Source organism: Diceros bicornis, chromosome 18, assembly GCF_020826845.1.
Source record: "Diceros bicornis minor isolate mBicDic1 chromosome 18, mDicBic1.mat.cur, whole genome shotgun sequence".
Taxonomy (NCBI): domain Eukaryota; kingdom Metazoa; phylum Chordata; class Mammalia; order Perissodactyla; family Rhinocerotidae; genus Diceros; species Diceros bicornis.
Genome location: NC_080757.1, coordinates 9304281 through 9326127, shown reverse-complemented (window position 1 = coordinate 9326127; position 21847 = coordinate 9304281). Strand labels below are relative to the sequence as shown.

The window sequence follows — 21847 nt, the reverse complement described above, 5'->3', positions numbered from 1 at the left end:
TAAAGACAGAAGAAATATGCCAAGAAAAACTGGGAGTGAAAGGCTGAACAGAGCCAGTGAGAAATGCAGTCTATGGACGCCTTGACTCACTACTTCATCAAACTGGAGACTCAACAGGACAGCAAGTCATTTCTGGAAAGAGGTAAATGCTTGTTATTGGCATGTAGTGGGGAGGAAGTTTGAAGTTGTACGAAGCAATCAGAGGAAAGACCAGTCTTGGTCCTTATTTTTAAAATAAGGGGGAAAAAACCCTTAACTTCAGCAGGGCTAGGTTAGAAAACCCAACTGGATAAAAGAGGATCTTTAACTAGTCTACGCAAAGAGCTCTCAGTGTAACCCCGAAGCTGAGGCTGCAGGGAGGAAGGGTGTTAAGGAAGCCGAGGCCCACCTTGCTGACCGGGAGGAAAAACTCAGCTACAGGCCGACTCTTCCCTCTGACTAGTCAGGAGAGAACCTACAGTTCTAGAAGCAGAAGGCAGTCGGCAAGTCCACAGCAGCCTCGTGGAAGGAGAGTTCAGGCATCTGCCAGGGCCCAGGAGGTCTTGAAAGGAGTATATCGTCCTGGAGCTGATGAAAACTAAGCTTTAGTTATGGTTATTAATAATAATAAAGTTTCAACGGAACAAAAGAACCAGTTGTAACCAGCTCTCTGGATTTCTTTATATGGTATCCAGACTTAAAATGCTTATAATTAATAATCAGTGAAGTTAAACAATACTTATACTGTTGTTTTAATAAAGTTTATTTTCACTGAAAAAGCACCCAAGGTGATGGGTGCTAAGGCCTGTCTTGCTTCTTTATGCTTAGAGGAGGTCTCACTGCTCACACGACTGAGTCAGAGCCCTGCGGGCCACCCAGGACCACGGTCCTGACATCTTTGAGAGGGAGAACCAGCCCTTGCCAAACCAAGCTGGAAAATGCCACCTTTAGGTCAGCTACGTTACTCCAGGGTGGCTCTTGATGCAACAGATCCCCAAAGAGGCTCATTTCAGCCACGTGGGTGTGCTCTGCCACTCTCGGTCTGCCCTTGGGGGTTTGGTGTGGGCGGGTGTCTCACGTGAGAAGCCCACCCCCGAGGAAGCTAAGGAAAGGGGGAGCCTTCCTGCCCGGCACCGTCCTACCCTCCGGCCGGGGTACTGTCCAAGGCTTGGACGGTGGGTCCTCAGTCTAAGCTGGCCAGCTTTTCATCCCCCTCCCCTGCCTGCAGGTCCAGAGAAGTGAAGTCACTTGTCCAGGTCACCCAGCTAGCAGGGCTGGGGCCGGGCCTAGAGCCCACTCAGTCAAAAGAACAGAAGCTGCTGTGTGCAGACATCGGCTCAGTGTTTGGCTTGAAAAGGCCTTTCCATGTGGCTGAGCCAGGACGCCATGGCTCTGGTTCAAAGACGCCCCACGAGTTGCCGGGGCTCCGTGCTGAGCAAGTCAAGAGGAGGTGAGAAAGTCAAACAGACCTCAGTGCCACCTCCCATGGGCCCCAAAGCGGGGGACTCCAAGGAGACACTTGTTTATACAGACTTGGGGTTTCACAGGACAAGACTGGAAGCCGTGGCCCTGCGGATTCTTCACCCTCCATTGGGTGATCTGTTAGCAACCACCCACCTCGTCAACTTCAAGGAAGATGCATCCCAGGGCATCCTACCATCCAAAAGCCCTTGGCCCTCCCATCCAGCACGACCCCTCTCCTGCGGGAACATGCCCGTCTTCAGCAAGCCTGCTCCCGTTTCCTCTCCTTCGCTCTGCAGTCCAGGTCCCTGACAGCACGGCTCATGCTTATAGCTGCCCCCGCTCCCACCCTGTCATCCCTTCGCCACCTCCCATTTAAACATGGCCCTGGCCATTCTGCTAAATGTGCTCCCAGGGCTCACCATCACGAGGCCTACCCTTGGTCTGCTTGTTGGCCGCCCCTGGAGGTCAGCGGAATTAGGGTCCACACAGACAGGAGCGCCTCTGCTCCGCCCAGGCACACTCTCAGGTCCTCACAACAGGTTGCTCTATTGTGCCAGGTTGAAAGCATGTGATAGAATCCCCGAGCTCTGGACGTGGAGACCTTCTGGCCCACTGGGTAGAGACTTGGGTTAAAGGAAGAATCCTTTTCAGCTGAGCTGAGCAGTATGCTCTGTGCTTACACATGCCAACTCATCTAATCCTCAAAGCAACCCTCTGAGGTAGGAAATCTTCTTTCCATTTTCCAGAAGAGGAAACAGAGGGACAGAAGGGGTACCCTGCCAGGGTCACATAGCTGGTAAGTGGTGTGGTCGTCACTGGGGCCGTTCACCACCTGGTTCAGGCTCTCTGCCTTCTGGGCACTTGCTGGTCCCTTGTGGTTGAGCAGGGCCTGTGACCCGTCCCGGTCAGTGAGCTGTGAGCAGAGGCCACGGCTTCCCTTCTGGGTGGAACACTCCACTGCTGGGTGAGGGTTTCCACCGTCCCCTTTTCCCCTGCCAGAGCCCGCAGTGGCTGCCCCATCAGGGTTGGTTCTGGAGTGAGATGTCATCCGAGCCCCTAGATGACCTCTATGAATGTGCAGCAGAAGACACCTATGTCTGGGATGGATCCAGGCTGTTCCTGTATGTTCTGGCCGTTACGGAGCAGAGTCCAAGTGCGAACCTGGGCAGGTCCAAGGCTAGACCGCCTCTCACAGGAGAGAAGCATGTGTCACCACCACACACTCAGCGATGGAAGGACTGCTCAGGTGGGGCCTTGAAGTGACCCAGCCCCTCTGGGGAAGAGCTATGGGGAAGACGGTTGCTGCCCTCTAAACAGTCGACTTACCAAGCACAGGAAGTCATGATTCCCCCATGACTGAGTGCTGGGCATCGGGCCCCCAGGTCTTCCCAGTACTGCAGAGGCTTAGCTCTCCAGCTCCTAGGAAACACTACTGCGCCAGGCTGCACCGCAGTTCTCCTCTGTGTCTGTCTCTGTCCATGGGGGGTCGGGTCAGGCCCTCTTTATCAGGGAAATCCACAGGAGAGCACCCAGGACTCCCCTCCCACAGCCCCGTTCTCTCCTTTTCCTCAGTGAAATCCTGTGCTTTGAAAACTGACCAGCATCAACCATAATTCCTTCCCCTTTCTCCATGGAGGACACAGCAAGGCCGCTGGCCCAGCCTGCTTTCCACACAGAGACGAGAGAGGCGCCCTCTGCCCCTGCTAACCCAGGACTCACTGATACTCCCCGGGGCCTGGCAGCCTCTGCAGGCCTCCCCCATCTGTCTGCCCCTTTTCCTACATGCACGCATACATATGTGCACTGTGTACACTCACACACATGGGGTTGACAGAGTCAGTTTAGGAGCCAAACGCAGCCGTTGCTGCTTTCATAATCCCACCTTTCTCTGGACCCTAAACAGTACTTTCCAGCCCAGTCACTTCCCACCCCACCCACCTGATTCAACAGACTTGATTCTGGCTGCTTATAAAGCTATTTCAGCCCTGGAAGATGGGTTTACTATCCTTGAGGAAATGGAAAAAAATGTGCTTTCAGGTCTGAAGGCAGTTCCCACGGCACAGTTCAGAACTATTTCTCAGCAATGGCAGCAAGCATCCCTAGGAGTGTGACCTGGGCAAACACGTGCCTGTGTGGCCACCCCTTCCACATGGCCCTCGTGTCACTCCTTCCTCCCTGCCTGGACGCACATGGCCTTGGCTGTTCCCTCGTTTCTCATGTAGGCATGTGACTTCCCCAAGGAGACCAGACATTCGAGATTACAGACGGCCTATTAACATGGTACCCCTTGGAACGCCCAGCACACTGCTAGGGGCTGGAATCCACTGGCAGCCATGGGGCAGAGACCATCTGAGGGACCTTGGCTAGCACCAAAATGACCAGGGTAGAAACCCAAAGGGCCACACTGGGCCTGATGCTCCAGGCAGCTCTCCAGAGCAGCCATGCTATTCGTCTTTACTGAAACAACGCACATCGCGAGTTCTGAGCTTTGGGGGAATTTATTGAGAGCAGCTTTCGTGTACCAAAAGGGCGCTGAGCTTTCTCCATCATTGGCAGGTCACGGCTGGTGGTCCCTTTATTGCCACTACTGGGTAGGCCAGACTGCAACGACCACAATAGCCACGAGCAGCAATAAAATCACCATAATCATCCCTGAAAAACAGAAGCACAAAAGACCCCTTTAATGATCCCCACCAAAAAAGCATTGCACATCCTATTAGGCATCTTCCGAGAGGCAGCGGATGCAGCTCTCCAGTATGTCCGCGCCCTCTAAGCCTTCAGTTCGTGCCCCAGCAAGGGTGCGTGCGCACTCAAGTCTCGGGGTGTGGGGTGTGTCAGCAGCCCTGGGGTGCTGCTGCTGCACACCTTTGGCTTTGCAGGCTGGCAGGTGCAGAAGGGAGGGCTCCAGGGAAACTGGGAATAGCCCTCACCACCTCGCGAGTTGTGCCAGCAGAGTGCCAGGGCTCCTGACAGCAGGACTGGGGGGGACCTGGGCAGGGATCCCCACTTGGCACTGGGGCGGGGAGGGGTGTGCACGCACAGCCCCTGGCTCCAGCTTCCCCAGCAGCTTGGCCCTGTTTTCCGTTTGCACTGATGAGGCATCGATAAAGTAAACTTCCGAGTTTACAAAGAAATATTAATTCTAGAGTCCATTTTCTCCACTATCCACATGGCTTTGCCTTTTCTTCTTATGCCCAAGATACTTATGTCACCATCTGTAAAAATATCCAATACACGGATTTTTCTTCATATATATTTTTTATATTACGATTTTCTGGTTTTATTTCCTAAAATTCTTGGCTGGGGGACACAAAGGAGAGCACCAGCCCTCCCTGCCAGTCTGCTCCCTTGTCTGCTCCCAGTGCCAGCCCGCCCCACCTCTGCAGCTCCTGCATGTATCAGTGCCCATTCCATCCGCTGATGCTGATGAAGCGGGCCCTTCGCTCAGTGAGCTCCCTGTCTTCTACTTCCCTTAGCCATGTGTAATGAGCGCTGACCACGGCTGGGCACCAGAGGCCCGCATGGTCGTGGCATACCAGAGACAGAGTGGCTACTACAACAAAGTAACCACCCCATAAACGTTTGCTTACTGAAGGTCCCCGAGCTGCTGAGGCCCCGAGAGGGAAGTGAGGAGCAGATGAGACCAAGCACGTGAAAACGCTCTATGAAGTAACCAGTGAGTCAAACGCACAGGATCACGTGGTTATTTGGCCTCCAGGACTGCCCACCTCAGATTGAGGACCTGTTTCTGGAAAGGTCAGGGTCCCAAGAGTTCAACAACTTATTCTCTTATCAGAAGCCATTAACACATTATTGATCTTACTAGCTAGATAACCACTGGCCACAATAGGCTATTTAAATTTCAATTAATTAAAATTAAAGTTAAAAATTCAGTTTCTCTGTTGCACTAACCATATTTTGAGCGCTTAAGAGCCACATGTGGCCAATGGCTACCATATTGGACAGAGACAATAAGGAACATTTCCATCCTCACAGAAAGTTCTATTGGACAGAACTGACACAGAGTATGGAGTTTTATTTTATTGACCGCTGCATCCCCAGCTTCTATGATAGTGCTTGGCGTGGAGACTCAATACATGTTTGTTGAATAAATGAACGAATGGCTGCTCAATGTCTTTTCAACACTCCCTCTACACTTGGATAGCTTCCCACACTGGGGATTCTGCTTTCCCTCCTTCTTGAGTCGGTTTTGTTAAGATATATATTTCTGGGAAATTGTCCATTTTTTTGAGTATTCAAAAGTATTGGCATAACACTGCTCATTGTATTCTCTTATAATTTAAACACTATGCTGTATCTATGTCTTTTTCATTTCTAACACCACTTATTTGTGCATTCTTTTTTTTTTTAATTTTTATTTATTTATTTTTCCCCCAAAGCCCCAGTAGATAGTTGTATGTCACAGCTGCACATCCTTCTAGTTGCTGTATGTGGGACGTGGCCTCAGCATGGCCAGAGAAGCGGTGCGTCGGTGCGCGCCCGGGATCCGAACCCCGGCCGCCAGCAGCGGAGCGCGCGCACTAAACCGCTAAGCCGCGGGGCCGGCCCCTGTGCATTCTTTTTCTTGACTAGCTTCGCCACAAGTGTGCCTCTTTTTATTAATCTTTTCCAAGAACAAGTTTTGACCTTGTTGATCATCTGTTTATTTTGTTTATTAATTTCTGCATTTATTTTTATTAATCCTACTATTCATAGACTTTCTTTGAATTTATTTTGTTGTTCCTTCTCTAACTTCTTGAATTGAAAGTTAGCTCATTCATTTTCCATCTTTCTTCTAAATGTTACCCCTCTGAACCTACAAGTTTTGATATCAAATAATTTCATTGTTGTTAGTTTCTAAATTCTAACTATTTAAAATTTTTCATCAGTTTCTTCTTTGGCCCAATAATTATTTAGAAATATGTTTTAAAATTTCCAATTATATTGAAACATGCTTATTAAAATATTTTTTAAGTTCTGAGATAATAATACATGCACTATACCTTGATGTGAAAATATCTGTGATTTCCATGGGTGACAGTCACAAGTACTAACAATACCTCTGTGGTTTGTTGCCTACTTTCTTTTTTATGATTTTTTTTTTTTTTTGGTGAGGAAAATTGGCCCTGAGCTAACATCTGTGCCCATCTTCCTCTATTTTGTATATGGAACACCACCATAGCATGGCTCGATGAGCAGCGAGTAGGTCCGCACCTGGGATCCAAACCTGCAAACTCCGGGCCGCCGAAATGAAGCACGCGAACTTAACCACTATGCCACTGGGCTGGCCCCTGCTGCCTACTTTCTTAATTGAAGAAAATGCTAAATCTCAATTAGCGATTAGTGAAAATAAGAACGCAACTTGCCTTCCCATCTAAGTTCCCTAAATTCTATCAACAGATCCCCAGGGTTCCATGTAATTCATGTAGTGTAAATTTTAAACCCAACCCAGGTAAGCACACCATGTCCATGGTTTTAAATACTGAGGAAGGGGGGCCAGCCTGGTGGTATAGCAGTTAAGTTTGCGCACTCCGCTTTGGTGGCCTGGGGTTTGCAGGTTTGGATCCGGGGCGCGGACCTGCGCACTGCTTATCAAGCCATGCTGTGGCGGCGTCCCATATAAAGTAGAGGAAGATGGGCATAGATGTTAGCCCAGGGCCAATCTGCCTCAGCAAAAAAGAGGAGTATTGGTGACAGATGTTAGCTCAGGGCTGATCTTCCTCACACAAAATAAATAAACAAACACTGAGGAAGGACTTAAGAATATATGGCAAGCTTCCCTGTCATCTCCCTGTGACAGTGGCCGAATTTTTTCTAATACATCGTATTTCTCTGATGATCCAATCTTTTGAGAGTGCCCCCTCTCGGGGACCTAAGATTTTTTTCTCCTGTCTTCATGTGGACATAAACCCAAGCTCTACATCAGGTTGGCAAACTCTGGCCCGTGGGCCCAATCTGGCTTGTGGTCTGTTTTTGTACAATCTGTGAGCTAAGAAGGGTTTTTCTATTTTTAAAGGATTGTCAAAAAAGAAAAAGAAGATGTGACACATTGTCTGTGGTCTGCAAACCTTCCACAGAGTTCTGCCGGCCCCGTTCCACATCATCATGGCTGATAATGAGCAGCATCAGGCCATTTACTTAGGTTCTGGTTGCCAGTTCTCACTCCATTTCTTTTATCTGGGGATTTCCTTTCTTCCTTGTAAATTCAGCTCTGCATGAACATTTTAGGGGGAGTTGTAATATTTTATCTAGCATTTCGAGATGCTTGTCGTAAGGTGTGTGTGTGTGATTGAATATCATCTCTGTTCATCTTCTTGCCAGAACCAGGAAAACAAATCTTTTCATTCATTTCTGCCTCCAGAAACATCTTCAGGTTGACCGAAAGCTCCACCTGGGCAAGAATCCCACCACTTCTTGGCTGGGGCGAAAGGTTTATATTGTGCAATATTGGGAAAAAATCATGGAAATGGAGGAAGCAGACAGACTGAGGTGGAGCACGGGGGCATCTGCTAGCACTCCAGAGCTGGGCTTACTCTACAGATGGGGAGGATGGAGTTTTTGAGGAAGGAAGGGAGATGAGTGGTGCTTCAAGGAGAAGCACTGTCACTGATGCTCAGGCGGGATCAGAGCTGAGAGAGCACTTGAGGCTAAGAAGCTCCTTGTGCAGCAAGGGTTCCACACAGAGGCTGCGATGGCCCAAAGGAGAGGCCAGAAAGTGACCTTGAATTTTCAGATCAGGGTGATTATGAGAATGGGAGAACAAGTGATGAGAACAAAGAAATCAGGAACAATGACCGGTTGGGAAGAAGAAACCATACATCTAGTTTTAGTTCATACACACGAAGCTTGCAGTCCAAGGGAAGAGGCCCCAAGGCATCCGTAGTTACCACCATCTCCTCCTCGGGTCACTGCACTGGACCGACCTGCTGCTTGCTTTACCCAATCCATTCTCTACAACTGAGCTGGACTGGAAATCAGATCAGGTTACTTCCTGGCTTAAAACTTGCCGATGGCTTAAACTGAACCCCAAACCCTTCACGGTGGCCTAGAAGGCCCTGTGCAATCTGGCCCCTGCTACCCCTGAAGCCACACTCTGTACCTGTGCTCCAGCCAGCCTGGCCTTCAGTTCCTCCAACATGCCATGCTCCTTCCTGCCTCCCGGCCTTTACACATGCTGTCCTTTCCGCCCAGAGAGTGCTGCCCGCTCTGGGCCTAGTTAATCCCTACTCATCCTCCAAAATTCAGTAACATTGTCACTTCCTTCTTGACCTCAAATTGAGTGTGCTCTCACTGTCCCCGCTGTGTCTCTGCAGTGACCCTCTTAAATCATGACTCAGGTCCTCAGTTAGTTACTATCTGTCTCCGCCCCGTCACATGAGCATCTACGACATGGACTATGTCTGCCTCGTTCCCCACCATATCCCCAGTACCTGGACCAGAGCCTGGCTCGCAAAAGAGGCACAAGACATTCTTTTGTATATAAATGAATAAATGTATTGGCTATCTGGAAGGAACAAGAAGAGCCAATAAGAAAGACACAGAAGGAATAGTCAATAGGGAGAGAGAAGCTGAGAAAATGTGTCAAGGACGCCAAGAAAAGAGAGAATTCAAAAAGTGGTCAATACCAGTCTACAAACACTGAGAGACACCTGGAGGACAGAGAAAAGCTCCTAGGCTTCGGAGACCTTCATCAGTGCAGTGTCCGCAGAAAGGTGGGGGGTCTATCAGAACTGGTATTAATACACGGTTCCTCTTTAAGCTGCTAATTATTCTATCACAGAAACTGTGAATTATACAAATTGGGCCACCGTAAAGGCATGACAAGGTACACAATACCTGTGAAAAATGAAAATGCATTTTTCAGCTGTTGACACCACAGATAGTAACTTGATAATACGTGATAAACTGGATTCTTGTCCAAAGCTGAAAAGGGGGACTTTGAGACCAATGACAAATAAGACTTTTACATTTTAAACCTTTTCAGAGCAAACATGGGTCCTTTGGGGAGGAGATTTTCAACAGGTTTAAGTAAACTGGTATACACTGAGGGTCAACTGAGGAAGTCATTTTAAGATGGCAAGTGACAGTGATAAGCAAAAGCCAACTGTAGCCTTTTGGATTCTTTTGGTCAAAGGGAAGGTGTTTGCCTCCCTTATCGCTGCAAGCCTTTCTCTTTACGAAGTCTGGCTTTCTTGGAATGCGATCACAGCTCTGGCACCCTTCTCTCCTTGAAGTGATGTTGCAGAAAGAGTAACCAAGGACCTTTTTAAAGCCAGCGGGGGCTAAGCCATCCATACATGGAATATTCACGTGAGCCAGGTTCTGTATTAAGTGCAGTGGGTGAATTGCCTCACTTCATTCTCAGCAATAGATAACTCCTATCTCTGTTTCATATCCGAGGAAGCTGAGGTTCCAGAAGGCTAACTCTCTTCCCTAAGGCCCTTCCGCTGGTAAGAGAAGGTGGGACTGACGCCTTGGCCCATGTCCCTTTCTCTGCACCAGTGGGGCCTGTCCAGGGGGATCCTGACTCCCGACACAGTGTGGGGTTTATCAGGGAGAAAGGCCCAGACTTGGGGCTGAAAAACTGGGATAGAGAGTTTCTTCTCTTTTTTCTCCTCTTCTCTTTTCTTTCTCCTTCAACTTTTTATGGTGGAAAAATTTAAACAAATAGAAAAGGAGACAGAAGACTATAGGGACCTGTGATGAACCCATCACTCAGCTTTAACAAGGATCGATTCACGGCCAATCTGGTTTTCTCTCTACCCTCACCTGCTCCCTGTCCCCTGTATATTATTTTGAAGTGAATCCAATATATTTCATCTACAAATACTTCAGTAAGTACCACTAAAAGATAAGGCATCATTAAAAAAAGCCACCACCACAACCACTACACAGAGCACAGAGGGTTTGCTAGCTCTTAAAGATGGGCAGGAAAGAGCCTCCAACACTTCAGACGTACGAAAGTGGTTCCAGCTAGAGGACGCAGGAGACCACCTTGCCCGATGGCCACGGGAAGAATCTGAATAGTATTCAGTCACGTGTGAAAGAGAGAACTTCTTTCTTTTGCCTCAGAGTAGTGCTCAAACCTCAGGGGGTCTAGTCATCCATCCCCCAGCTAAGGAAATGTTTGACATTTCAGAACGAGGAAAGACAGTTGAACTTCTGGGAACCCGCCAACTTCTTAAACAATGAATGCTCTTTGCCCCTAAGCCCAGCACAAAAACACCTGGTGAGGCTCCTGACCACGGATCACTTCCCCCGCGCTTCCCTCAGCCCCGTGCCTGGTACTGCCGGCACCTGGCACAGCCGTTGCCTTCCAGTACCCAAGTGCCCCCTTTCAGGGGCAGGCCTGGGACGCCAGAGTTACAAGAGTGGAAAAAAATGTCCATTTCCTTTGGTCAGTTTACCAGATGAGTGTTACTCAACCACTTACAATATTTACAAGTCCAGCTCATAGCAATTAAAAAAAGATGTAAAAAAACAAACTCCTTTTCAAACAGGGAAAGGATATGAAACACAGCCTCTCAGGAACAGTGTCGTGTTTTCTGAAGATTGTTCATCTGGATTAATGGTCCATATTTTTTTCCAGTGAAACACTGGAAACCTGCAAATTACGGAGGCTGTGCTGCCAACACCTCTGCCACAGCTGAGCATAGGTAACAGCTCCTAGGACTTACTGACGAGGAGGAGGGGAGGAGAGAACATGGAGTCTGGCTCTTCTTGGGAGAGAGAGCAGACCTCTGTACTGGCCACCTCTCCCCTTCTGCCGTGGGGGAAGGTGGGAGATAAGCAGGGTGGGAGAGCAGGGGGGATGGAGGAGTGAGGCGGCAGGAGGCAGGGGGATATGAAGGGCAATTTTATGTGGAAGTCTTTTTATCTGGTTTTGTTTATCACAGGAAACCCACACTGGCTGCCTCTTATTGTTGGTTATTTTGAACGAAAACATATAATCTCTTACTGTCTGCCTTGTTCTTCACACTGGAAGAGTCAGGGCCAACAAACAACCCTCCCACAGCTAAAAATCTCTAAAGACCCAGAGGACATTTGTGAAAGACTCCTGTCTTTCTGTGGGGTTTTCTCCAGCCCTTCGATAGGTGACATTTGCTTATGTATTAACCAGGTGGTTCTCACTGATCAAACAGAAGTTTTGCAGCAGACTCCTGAGCTGAGGCGGAGAATAAGCAGGAGAAAAGACAAAACTGGAATATTTGTTTTCAAAAGTTCATGTAAATGTTCCCTTTAATCCCATTACTGGGCAAATAAGCTAAGAAAAGAGTAGACGCAGTGCAGAGAAGGTGAACATATTTACATTTTGATTTCAGATGGAATGGCTGGAGAATTGCAGTTACCCTTGAGATCACCCCTTGGCCTCGACCTGCCCTGTTTGCTTTGCTCGTGGCCACAGGGTGTGGGCACTGGCTGCCTTCCTCCAACCAGCCCAGAAGCTTGGCGGGACTGGGGAAAGCCATTATGGGGGCCTGGGTTTGCCCAAGTAGTGGGGGTGGTGGGAGAGGGGTGTCTACGGCCTCTGTTCTCTCCTCTCTTGAATCTATGTCCCCCCATTGTTCCGCATTTTACTTTCCCCCACTCGTGCTTTCATTAAAACACCGAGCAAAAGCCTGAGTCTCCTCTGATTTGCTGGGTTTGGTTTTGTTCTCACCTGGCATCAACCCGTCCCTCCAGGCTTTCCTGTCTCTGTTTGTGGGTGAACCTCCCTCTGCGGTTCCAGCAGGCTCCCCCATCTCCTCTACAGACCTTACCTCCTCCTGCCCCCTCTGCTTACACCCTCATCCCTTCCTCACCCGATCCCCAGACGGAGGTGCTGAACGAGGCTCAGACTCCACCACGAAGACCACTCAGCCTGTAACGACCTCGGCTCCCCTGGAGTCCGAGAAGCACTTACAGCCAGGTTAATGCTCTTAAACGATTGTACTCCATCTGTAAAGTCTTATATTATTTATTCATATTTCTTTCCTTAGATCATAGAATTTCTAAAAACAGGGATTGTGGAGTCTGATGTGGTGGAAGGGCACTGGTTTGGGAATCAGGGAGACTGGACTTCAAACCTGCCACTTCCTAGTTGTGAGATGTTGGGAAAGTTCCTTCACTCTGAGTTCGGTTCCATCGTCTATAAAGCAAGCCTAAAAATACCGACCTCATAGCTTGTTGTGGGGATTCAATAAGATGAAGTACATAAAACTTCTAGAACATACCTGGCTAGCTCTGGTGACATTTTTTGCTCCTGTATAACCCTTTGCCTAAGAATGGTGCCTTGCGTACGGCAGATGCTCCATAAAGGTCCTGTGACAGAGCCGGCCTCTCAGTTTAACAACAGAAATAAAATGTCATTCACTCCACAAGAGAAGGAAGAGGTGCAAAAACAGAGGAACACCTGGGTGGCATTTAGTTTAGAAACAGAGAGCCCAATTCTAGCCCAGGCCCAGCAGTGGTGACGGGCGTCCAGGCAAGGTTGGAAGTTCAGAGTGGAACATCTGGCAGCATCTGTTTCGGTTATTAGCCACAGGAAGGGCAGCTGTGCTGGGCGAGACGCTGGCTGAAGTCAAAAGGCAAGCAGAGCACAGCCAAGTGGACACCAGGTGAGAGAAACTGTGAAAACCGACATGTGAAAGGCCTTTGAGGAAGGGGAGGTCAGGGCAGGGGCACAGGCTGAGGACGGGGTCACGGGCAAGAGAAGGAGAAGGTTAAGGCAAAGCCCAAGGGGCACCTGGAAGACGTGCAGGAAGCCCGAGGGAGCTGTGATATGCCCAGCACTGTAACATGTTCAACTACGTGGGACAGAGAGGGACTCAGAGCTTGGGGAGCCTGGCACTCTAGCTATGAAGGCACAAATGATAATGACAATGACAATGAAAATAATAACAGCAGCAAAACATGAACAGAAGTAAAAATAGGAGTTACTGTTATGCCATGAAGTACACATGCTCAGAAAGTTTTACAGTGCTCAAATCTCATATTATTCCCACCACGAGGCAATGAGGCTAGTAGAGCAACAATTTCCCCCTATTTATTGGTGAGAAAATGGGGGCTCAGAGCTTAACCACCCCACAATGCCTTCAGGAGAACCCTATGAAGGCCGGAGGCCAACAGCAGGACTGGCTTTGGGCAAATGGCCACATTCTCCGGGATGGAGCATCGTGGAGCTCGGCTGTCCTCAGGCAGCCGGGGCTCAGGGTGAGAGGAAGCAACCTGGGCAGGCCACGGAAGTCCTGCCAGATGAAGGTGGAAACCTATGGCCTGTGACGCAGAGGTGACGTGCAACTCCTCACAGAAATACATTAGAAAGCAAAGAATTGGCCTGGAATCTGCCTCTGTTTTGATTCTGACTGAAAACAAAGAAAACTTGAAGTAAAGAGATCTTAACTTTATCTCGGCTTTATGTGACTCAGACTGAATGTGTCCGTGACTGTGTTTGTGCCTTTTGACAAGATGACAGTCTAGGAACAGAGCACAGGGGAAAGAGGCAGGACTTGCAGACTCCAGCCCGGCCCCTTGCTAGCGTAAGTGAGAAGTTACCCAGAACCTCTGCATTCTGGCCTCCTCAGGGCTAACAAGGGGTAACAAACATTTCCCAAGGCTGCGGGAGGATTAGGTGACGTTTCATAATGGCCAAGGGCCTGGCACATGGCTGGTGCTGACTAAACACTGGCTCCATTCTGAAAAGTATGAGTTTCCTAAAGGTAAGAACTGTGGTCTTCTCTGAAGTGACTCTCTGGAGTGGCAAGCCCAGTGTCCCTGAGTGTGTCTGGATTTGTGCTGAGGTGACATGGGGAGGGGAGAGGTACCTTCCTTACACTGGCAATTCACCCCTGTCTCCTAAAGGCCCAGGGTCCATCTGGGAAAAATTCATCTCCCCAGTCCCTGGGCTGGCACCCCATTTCAATGCAGACAAGAGGTAATGCTTTGTCTAAACAGAAAAACTTGAAAAGAATCAACTGTAAAGAGAAGGTAGCTGACTGTGGGAGAAGAGAACAGTGTGGAGAAAGACATCTGGGGGCCAGAAAGAGTGAGAGCATTTTCAGCAGGAAGCAGGAATCAGGGTAAGGTGACCTGAGAGGAGTGGGGGTTGGGATGAGAAAAAAAAGGACTTGCCTAGAAACAGGAAATTAAAAGGAATTAAGACTGCAAGAGACGGGGCAGAGGAGCTGGATGGAGGCCTAGCGAAAGGCAGGTTCCCAGAGTCTGGGCTCTGAGATCTGGGGAATGCGGGCCTCACTGGGCATCAGGTGGCTCTGTCACAGCCACCAGGCCGTGGTAAGGCCGACAGTTGGTCAACAGAGACCCAATGTGAGAGCTCATCTCACCAGCACAGGGCGAATCAGGTCGCAGCAAAAGGGTCAGACTTATTGGTCAAGCTGTCCCGATGGGCAGCTGACCAAGGGCACTGCCTTGGGTAAGATTTGCTTGAGAGAGCTGGATTTACTCACAACAGAACTGAACCCAACAAGTGTTTACTGAGTGCCTAGTGTGGGTCAGGTCCAACGGGGGCAAAGATACACAGTGGCTCTTTATGGGCCTCCCAGTCGCATGAGAGAGTCAGAAAAGCAACCCATCCCCGCCTCCTCAAAGCAAAACAAAAAACCTCTGTAGATGATACCGTTCCTTAGAGGGAGTATGTAAAAACTCAGCCATTATTGCTGCTTCCTGCACAGAAAGTGCTGACTAGTTTCTAGGCCCCATCTGTGTTCTTAAAGTGTTATTCATTTCCCTTCCCTGAAATAAGTTCAGCCCAGCAATCACCACAATTCAACAGCAGAATTCAATTGTAAATAGATAATCCTTCATATCAGCAATCAAAAGCAGCTTATTATGAGTTGTCAAGTCAATAATTTAAAGCCAATTCTCTGGTGCATCAATATTTGCTAAGAAATATCCCCTCATTGTGCCGCGTGTTACCCCTGGGAATGTGAAGCTGTCTGGAGTCTGGCAGAAATTCAAGCGTCTTTGAAAAGACAGTCGGGAACTCTGCTATGGATATCTTGTTTTGACAATTCCCTCCTGACTAAGTGTCAAAAGATTTCTGGATGGCTCCAGTCAGGCTATGGATTCACCATCACAAACCCCTTCACTTGTGCTGTATGGACTGGGAAACATCAGCTGGCATCAATTAGGGATACCGGGCAAGGTGACAGGAGGGCGCTGCGGCCAGAGTTCTAACTCAGGTACAGAAAGGCAGAGCAGAGAGGCCGCATCAAGAGAATGCTTTTTCAGTACATCAAATGCTTATCCATTTGATTTTTTTTTTTAAAGTAAATCATTTGACCAAGATGCCAAAGGCTGCTGGGTAGTAGATCTGAACTGAGTCTCTGAGTTCAAAACCCCAAAAGAACATATTAGTTGGGGGGTGTGGGGGCGGGGAAGAGGTTGGCAGTAGCCATGTCTGTTCAACTTGACCCTGCCTCTATATACACAGCTCCTGGGTCCAGTGGTGGAGCCTAGGTGAGGCCAACCAGGCTCTCCTCTCCAGGAATTTTGGATTTGGGACTGAGCAGAGCTGCGGCTCAGTTACAGTAATGGTGACACATGTGAAGGGTGATCCACAAACTCAGGCCAGAAGGTCTCAGCACTTTGTTCCGACTCTACCTAAGCCCTGGCTGGCTCAATTATTCCTTGGATTGTCACAAGTAACCCAACATCATTCAAATAAATTACATGTTCTTTAACCTAAATGAGCCAGTCATTGCCTCTTAACTTGTAACCAAGATCTTTCACTAAAGACACCATCAGCTTTTGTCTCTAATTATTTGGAAAAATATAAGAGTAACATGAGAACAATTTCGCTTTACTGGTCTAGTGTTGAGAGGACAGTTCAAAGGCGTTGCTCCTTAGAGCATACAGTCTTGTGTTGCATCTAGCACCTTATTCTGAATAGGCCAAGGTCCATGTGAAATAGCTGTCACCATTAAGAGGCCTTCTCAGATACCAAACTCTTCTCTTTCATAGTCACACATCCTATTATTTTACAGTATTCTTTGATTAATGCTATAGGTGTCCTGAAGACTCAAAGTGGATAAGACATGTGCTCAAGTTCTGAGGCAAGAGGTATGTGGAGCAAAGATCAGGACGGGAGAGTCCCCCTCTGTAAACAAAGCTAACAAGAACATCTTGGTGGGGATGAACTAGTTGCTAGAGCCTTCCCTCTTGGGGATCCTTCCTCCCCCAGGGCATACCATGTAGGGGCCCTAGGGTGTCTGGGTCAAGCAGGTCCCAGGCGAATGCACACTGTTCCTGCCACCATGGTGCTTCTAATAAGAGCCATGTCTACCACCATTAGTGGTGCTAGGCACCTTGTATACATCATATATACCACAAAATGAGATGCTCAATAAATGTTTCATCAACAAATGAAACAGAAGGTCCCCACTCCTGATGTGGTTAGGAAAGCAAAAACAATACTGATATCCTCTGGTTTCTGCATCACTACTGGCTTTTAATTTATTTAACAAAAATTGATTGACCATGTACCAGGTACCAGGCACTGTTCTAGGCACTGGAGATAGACCAATGAACAAGACAGACAAAGATCCCTGCCCTCGGTGCGTTGCTATTCGTGTGTGTGTGTGTGTGTGTGTGTGTGTTGGAGAGTACAGTGGGTGAAGACAGACATAAACCAAAATAAGTAAATTATGTAGTGTGCTAGAAGGTAGTAAGCGCTACAAAGAAAAATACAGCTCCTCTCTTCCTATTCTGTATGGTAGGAGGTGGCTCAAAGGCACTCATCCCCTTTCCCTCAGGTTCTAGAAGCATATGGGGGAAGGAGTGCTAATACTTTCCAGAAACCGGTCATCCCACAGTGGGATATGGAAACATATGGCGGGCAAGGTTAGGGTGCCTTCCTACATGGCACCAGGAAACTGCCATCCTTGAATGTTAATAATATGTCAGCTTAGAAATAACACATTACGAAAGTTTGCTGGAATGAAGGGTGATGTAATGACAACTGGAAACAGAAAGGGGACTTATTATGGAGTGTAGGAAAAGGCGAGTTGGAGAGGAAGAACTTGTCAATGGGCTCCCAGCACTTTCCAGGGCAGGGTACCCTGGCCAGCGAACTCTGGTACCTGCCTGGTCTGTGGGGACATGTGGTCTAATATGAAGCAAGCAGCAGTAGGCCGCTTGGATAGCAGCTATTCCTCAGATGGCCTGTTTCGACAGTTCTACGCCAAAATGAAAAGTGTCCTTCTTAAACTGATGGCTGCTGCCTTTATTAGGGGCCCTTTCACTTTGTAACAGTGTTGGCCACCAGCTGGTTGCTGAAATTGAAAAAGAAGCCAGGTGTGGTGGTAGAAGTAGGATGAAATAGTAGACACAAGGTGTCACCAGAAGTTTGGAAGAATCTGGGGAAATGCATTTCAATTAAAGTGGAGACTACTAGCACCATTTCTGGTGCTTTGGGTAGAGGACCACTCTGTCATCGTGGAGGCCACATCTGCACCCCCCCCGCCCCCCAATCTCAGCATTCCTTTGGCCTCCAACATGACATGAGCTATATATAACCAAGAGCCACAGTGGGGAGGGCGGAAGAAAGATGACTGTTAAGAGCTGTGGGAGAAAAGAAAAATAAGGGCTGGAGAGAGCAGCCAGACGTGGTCCTTTCACTTTAAGAGCCGTCTTTTCCCAAATAACCAGAACATATGTCATAATTACTCAGTTTGGCTGTGAAGCCTGTCCCCATCGTTGAGGCAGAAAAATTAGCTCTACTGTGTTCAAGAGGCCACCCCTGCTTGTGAGTGGTCACCATTAAGTGATCTGATGCTCTCTGGCCCACTAACTTCTAGCACTGTGTGTGTCACTTTCCAACTGTGTGGCAAAATGACGGCAGATGAGAATGTATGACCGCATGCGTGAATACAAGGTTTCCCCTTTGGGGAGGCCGTACAGCATAGGAACTAGAGTTGCGCCGTGGGCTGAGAAACCAGACGGCTTGCGTTCAAATCACAGCTCTGTCATCTGTGTAAGGGACCCAATGCTCTAAGCCTAAAATCAGGAGAACACTAACTCTCCGCTCCCAGAGTGGTCACGGAGATGAAACAAGGTAAAATGTTTAGTACTGAGCACATTACCTGGCGCATGGCACGTTCTCAAGTGACATTAGCTGCTATTATTACTTACTGGAAATTGTTCTTGCTACACAAGTGGCATTCACAATCATCAATCTTGGGATAAAATACACTTTGATTTGCCCCCTTTCCGTGATCATCTTAAGTCTTCACTGCTGCCCATGTCCTCCCCACTGCACACCCCCAACACCGCAGGAGGAAGGGACCCCTGAGGAGAATCCCGCCAGCCTCCTGCCCTCAGGCATAACTACTCTCAATGCAGCCAAATATGGCTGCCACACTTCTCTTGAAAATCTTCTCTACCTCACTTGTCAAAGACTCTATCATGAAAACAGATTTTGAAATTTATGCTCACACAAGGTTCTCCAACAGGCTGTATTCTATATGTATAAAAATACCTAAATTAAGAGCACTTCAATAAAATGCGATTCATATTTGTTCTATCAAAAGGGAAGCGTATCTTCTCCCCAGAGTGCCCAATGGTCTCCTCTTTAGGCCTTGGAACACTAATTCAATGACAGCGCTGCAGTGAGATGCTTGGCTGCAGGGATGGAGTGAAAACTACCCAGCACACTGGTCAACTGCTAACTTTTCATCAGGAGCAGGAAGACAGCCTTCAGAGTTGCGAGCCCTGTGGGTATCACCTAGATTGGTAGAATGAGAACAAAAAAGAGACTGAGAAGCTGCTCTGCACTGGATCATGGGAAAAGGGCCTCTTCCAAAAGCAGCATCAGACTTGCAGTTCCATCTAGGAAATATGCAGGAGCTACAGGAACAGTCAGGCTGCAGAGCTCTCCACCAAATGCACAGTTTCACTACAGTGTATTCATACCGTGGAGTGAACTCTCCCTTCGTCAAGGGGAATGCTGCACCCATGTCACTTCCACTCAGTACTATTCTCAAACACTTTCACCACCCTCAAAGACATCCTTCTATGAACAGCGTATCATCCAAGCATCCATAGAACTTGACCTTCGCAGAGGGAAGGTTATACACTGTCAGTGTAGCAGCAAACGGTGGGTGTTCCTAAGACTTAGAGTGGAAACTGGTGCCCTCCAAACTCCTATGCAGCTCTGACATTGTGCCCAGATTCAATGCTGTCACCAATGAGTCTACTGAAAACAAATGGACAAGATCCCAAGCCATACATTCTAGAATACGGCCAGCCTGAAAACTGTTGAACAAGGATTCTGGTGGCAGGAAGGATGAACAGAAGTATTTGAGGCCCAAGGATTCACAGTAGCAGAGCTGAAAGACTGGGAAACAGCCGATTCTGAGGGAAATGGCCTGGAGTATTGTCATAAGAAATGTGGCTTACGTCACTTTCTAGGATGAGGCAACTTGGGTAGAAGTCTTTCTCCTCTCCCTTCCTCTGAAGGTGGTCAGTGTGTAAGGGGCTTAAATAGACCATAAAAATACAGTCACAGAAAAGGCACACTGATGACCACAAAGTGTAGTGTCACAATGTGAGTGTCATGGTCACACATTAGCCTGTTCAACCCAATACAGGTATTTGCCTCTCACATACCACAAAATACCTGCCTTTCAAATGTGTGTTGTTAGTGCAAATAATAAAAGGAGTTTGAAGATAATACTAAAATGATGCCATCACTTCTCCTTATCCACTCTTCTGAAGAAATGTAGAATAGATAATTCAAAATATCAGATTTGGCTTTGAGATATTTGCTGGCTTATATTAAACATGGTCTGTCAGATATTTCAGAAATCATTTCAAAGCAAAATAAAAAAGCTGAATTAGGCCACATTCCCAATGAAACGATCTAGATTTCCCACGTTGGCCCCTCATTCTCAACACGACGTGCCCTCTCACACTCTGCACCTTGGCAGGGATTGTTCACACCGCCTCAGAGCCCTCTGCCGGCTCCTCACACCCAGCACACCAATGCTGGCTTCAGGCCTCCGCTCAGAGCCCTCCCTCCCCAGCGCCACCTTCTCCCCCATGCCCAAGGCAGTCCTTCCTACGCTGCTTCTGCATCCTGAACACATACGTTACAGAAATTAACTCAGTATTTGAGTAAATTAACAATTGATTGGGTTCCTGGCTTACCTTCCTTGATAGTCTGTAAATTCTTTGAGAGGACAGATCATGCGTTTCCATGGCTGTGTCCCCAGCGTGTTATCCACAGGTGCCCCACACAGATGTCACATAATACATGCTCAGTATGTATTTCTGTTTTGGTTGACTAGATAGCTGCTCATCGTTTAGACTCAAATATGGCCTGGATATTAAGAGTCAGGAGTATGGATCTCAAATGACGTTTTCACTTGGTGGTAGTTAATGTGGAGGTATTCTAGCAGCCAGAACGGTACTTGGCACACAGTAACTGCTCAATAATTCAATGTGTGTCGAATGAATGAGTGAAGGAATGAATGAATGAAAGAGTATAAACTATCAATAAAACAGGTTATTAAGGAGTATTGATTCTAAAGAACTATAAAAGGGTACAAGTAAAGTAAGAACAGTTGCTGTTGCCAAATTCGAAATCAATATATTGCCCATTAGTGGTTAATGACCTGAATAAAAAATTCTAGGAAAACATATTCTATACGTATCTTTCAAATAAATGAACAGTTACATTTTAGCGAAATGTTGGGATTTTACCAGATGCCCGTGGGTTTCTTTTTAACACAGATGATTTAGACTCAGAGTTTTCAGCCAAGTGGACCCCTCCTTGTACTGAATTGAACAGTCCCAGCTCACTTTTCATTCATTCCCTGTAACTTTTTATCACCCTCCATTCGCAGACATCCTGAGAAGGAAATTACCAAAAATTACCTAACAATAGACACGCTGTTTGTTTAGAGCGGTGCTCCTCACAGCGTGATCACAGGAGCATCAGCATCACCTCAGAGCTGGCCAGGAATGCGACTTCGAGGGCCCCACCCCCCACCTACTGAGTCCCAGTCTCTGTGGTGGGCCCGAGGAAGCTGGGTGTTAACAAGCCCTCTGCGTGATTCTTCTGGTGCTCAAGTTTGAGAACCACTGGTTTAGAGGTTAGCATCAAAAGCTCACTGGAAGTTCTCCACACCATAAAATCAAATATCATCTGTTAACATGACAGGAAAGCTGTGGCTTTCTCTGGGCACTACGAAGATAATGGCTGGTGGGTCCCCTGCCGGCAGGAAGGCCATTGTCCTGGGGGCAAGGCAGGCACCCAATGATTGTCCCTGCTGACAACACACAGCCTCGTGAGGAAGTGGAGCAGCCTGGGATGTGTTCTACACACAAAACTCATTTGCTGTCACAATTCTCCCCAGCCCCACACCAATACTACCTCGGCCTCACTTCCTCTTGACAAAAGACA

At 47.9% G+C, this 21847-nt stretch overlaps 1 protein-coding gene across 2 annotated transcripts in view; it reads right to left on the bottom strand.

The window, feature by feature from the left end:
- Positions 1-3899: 3899 nt before the first annotated feature.
- STX8 (syntaxin 8) overlaps positions 3900-21847 on the bottom strand; it is a 243449-nt gene continuing 225501 nt past the window's right edge. Inside the window, exon 8 of one of the 2 annotated variants that reach the window (XM_058559723.1) lies at positions 3900-4095. In XM_058559723.1, coding sequence (XP_058415706.1) covers positions 4028-4095 — 68 coding nt within the window. In that variant the 3' untranslated portion in view covers positions 3900-4027. The remainder of the gene's footprint in view (positions 4096-21847) is intronic. The other variant, XM_058559724.1, reaches the window with a different exon arrangement.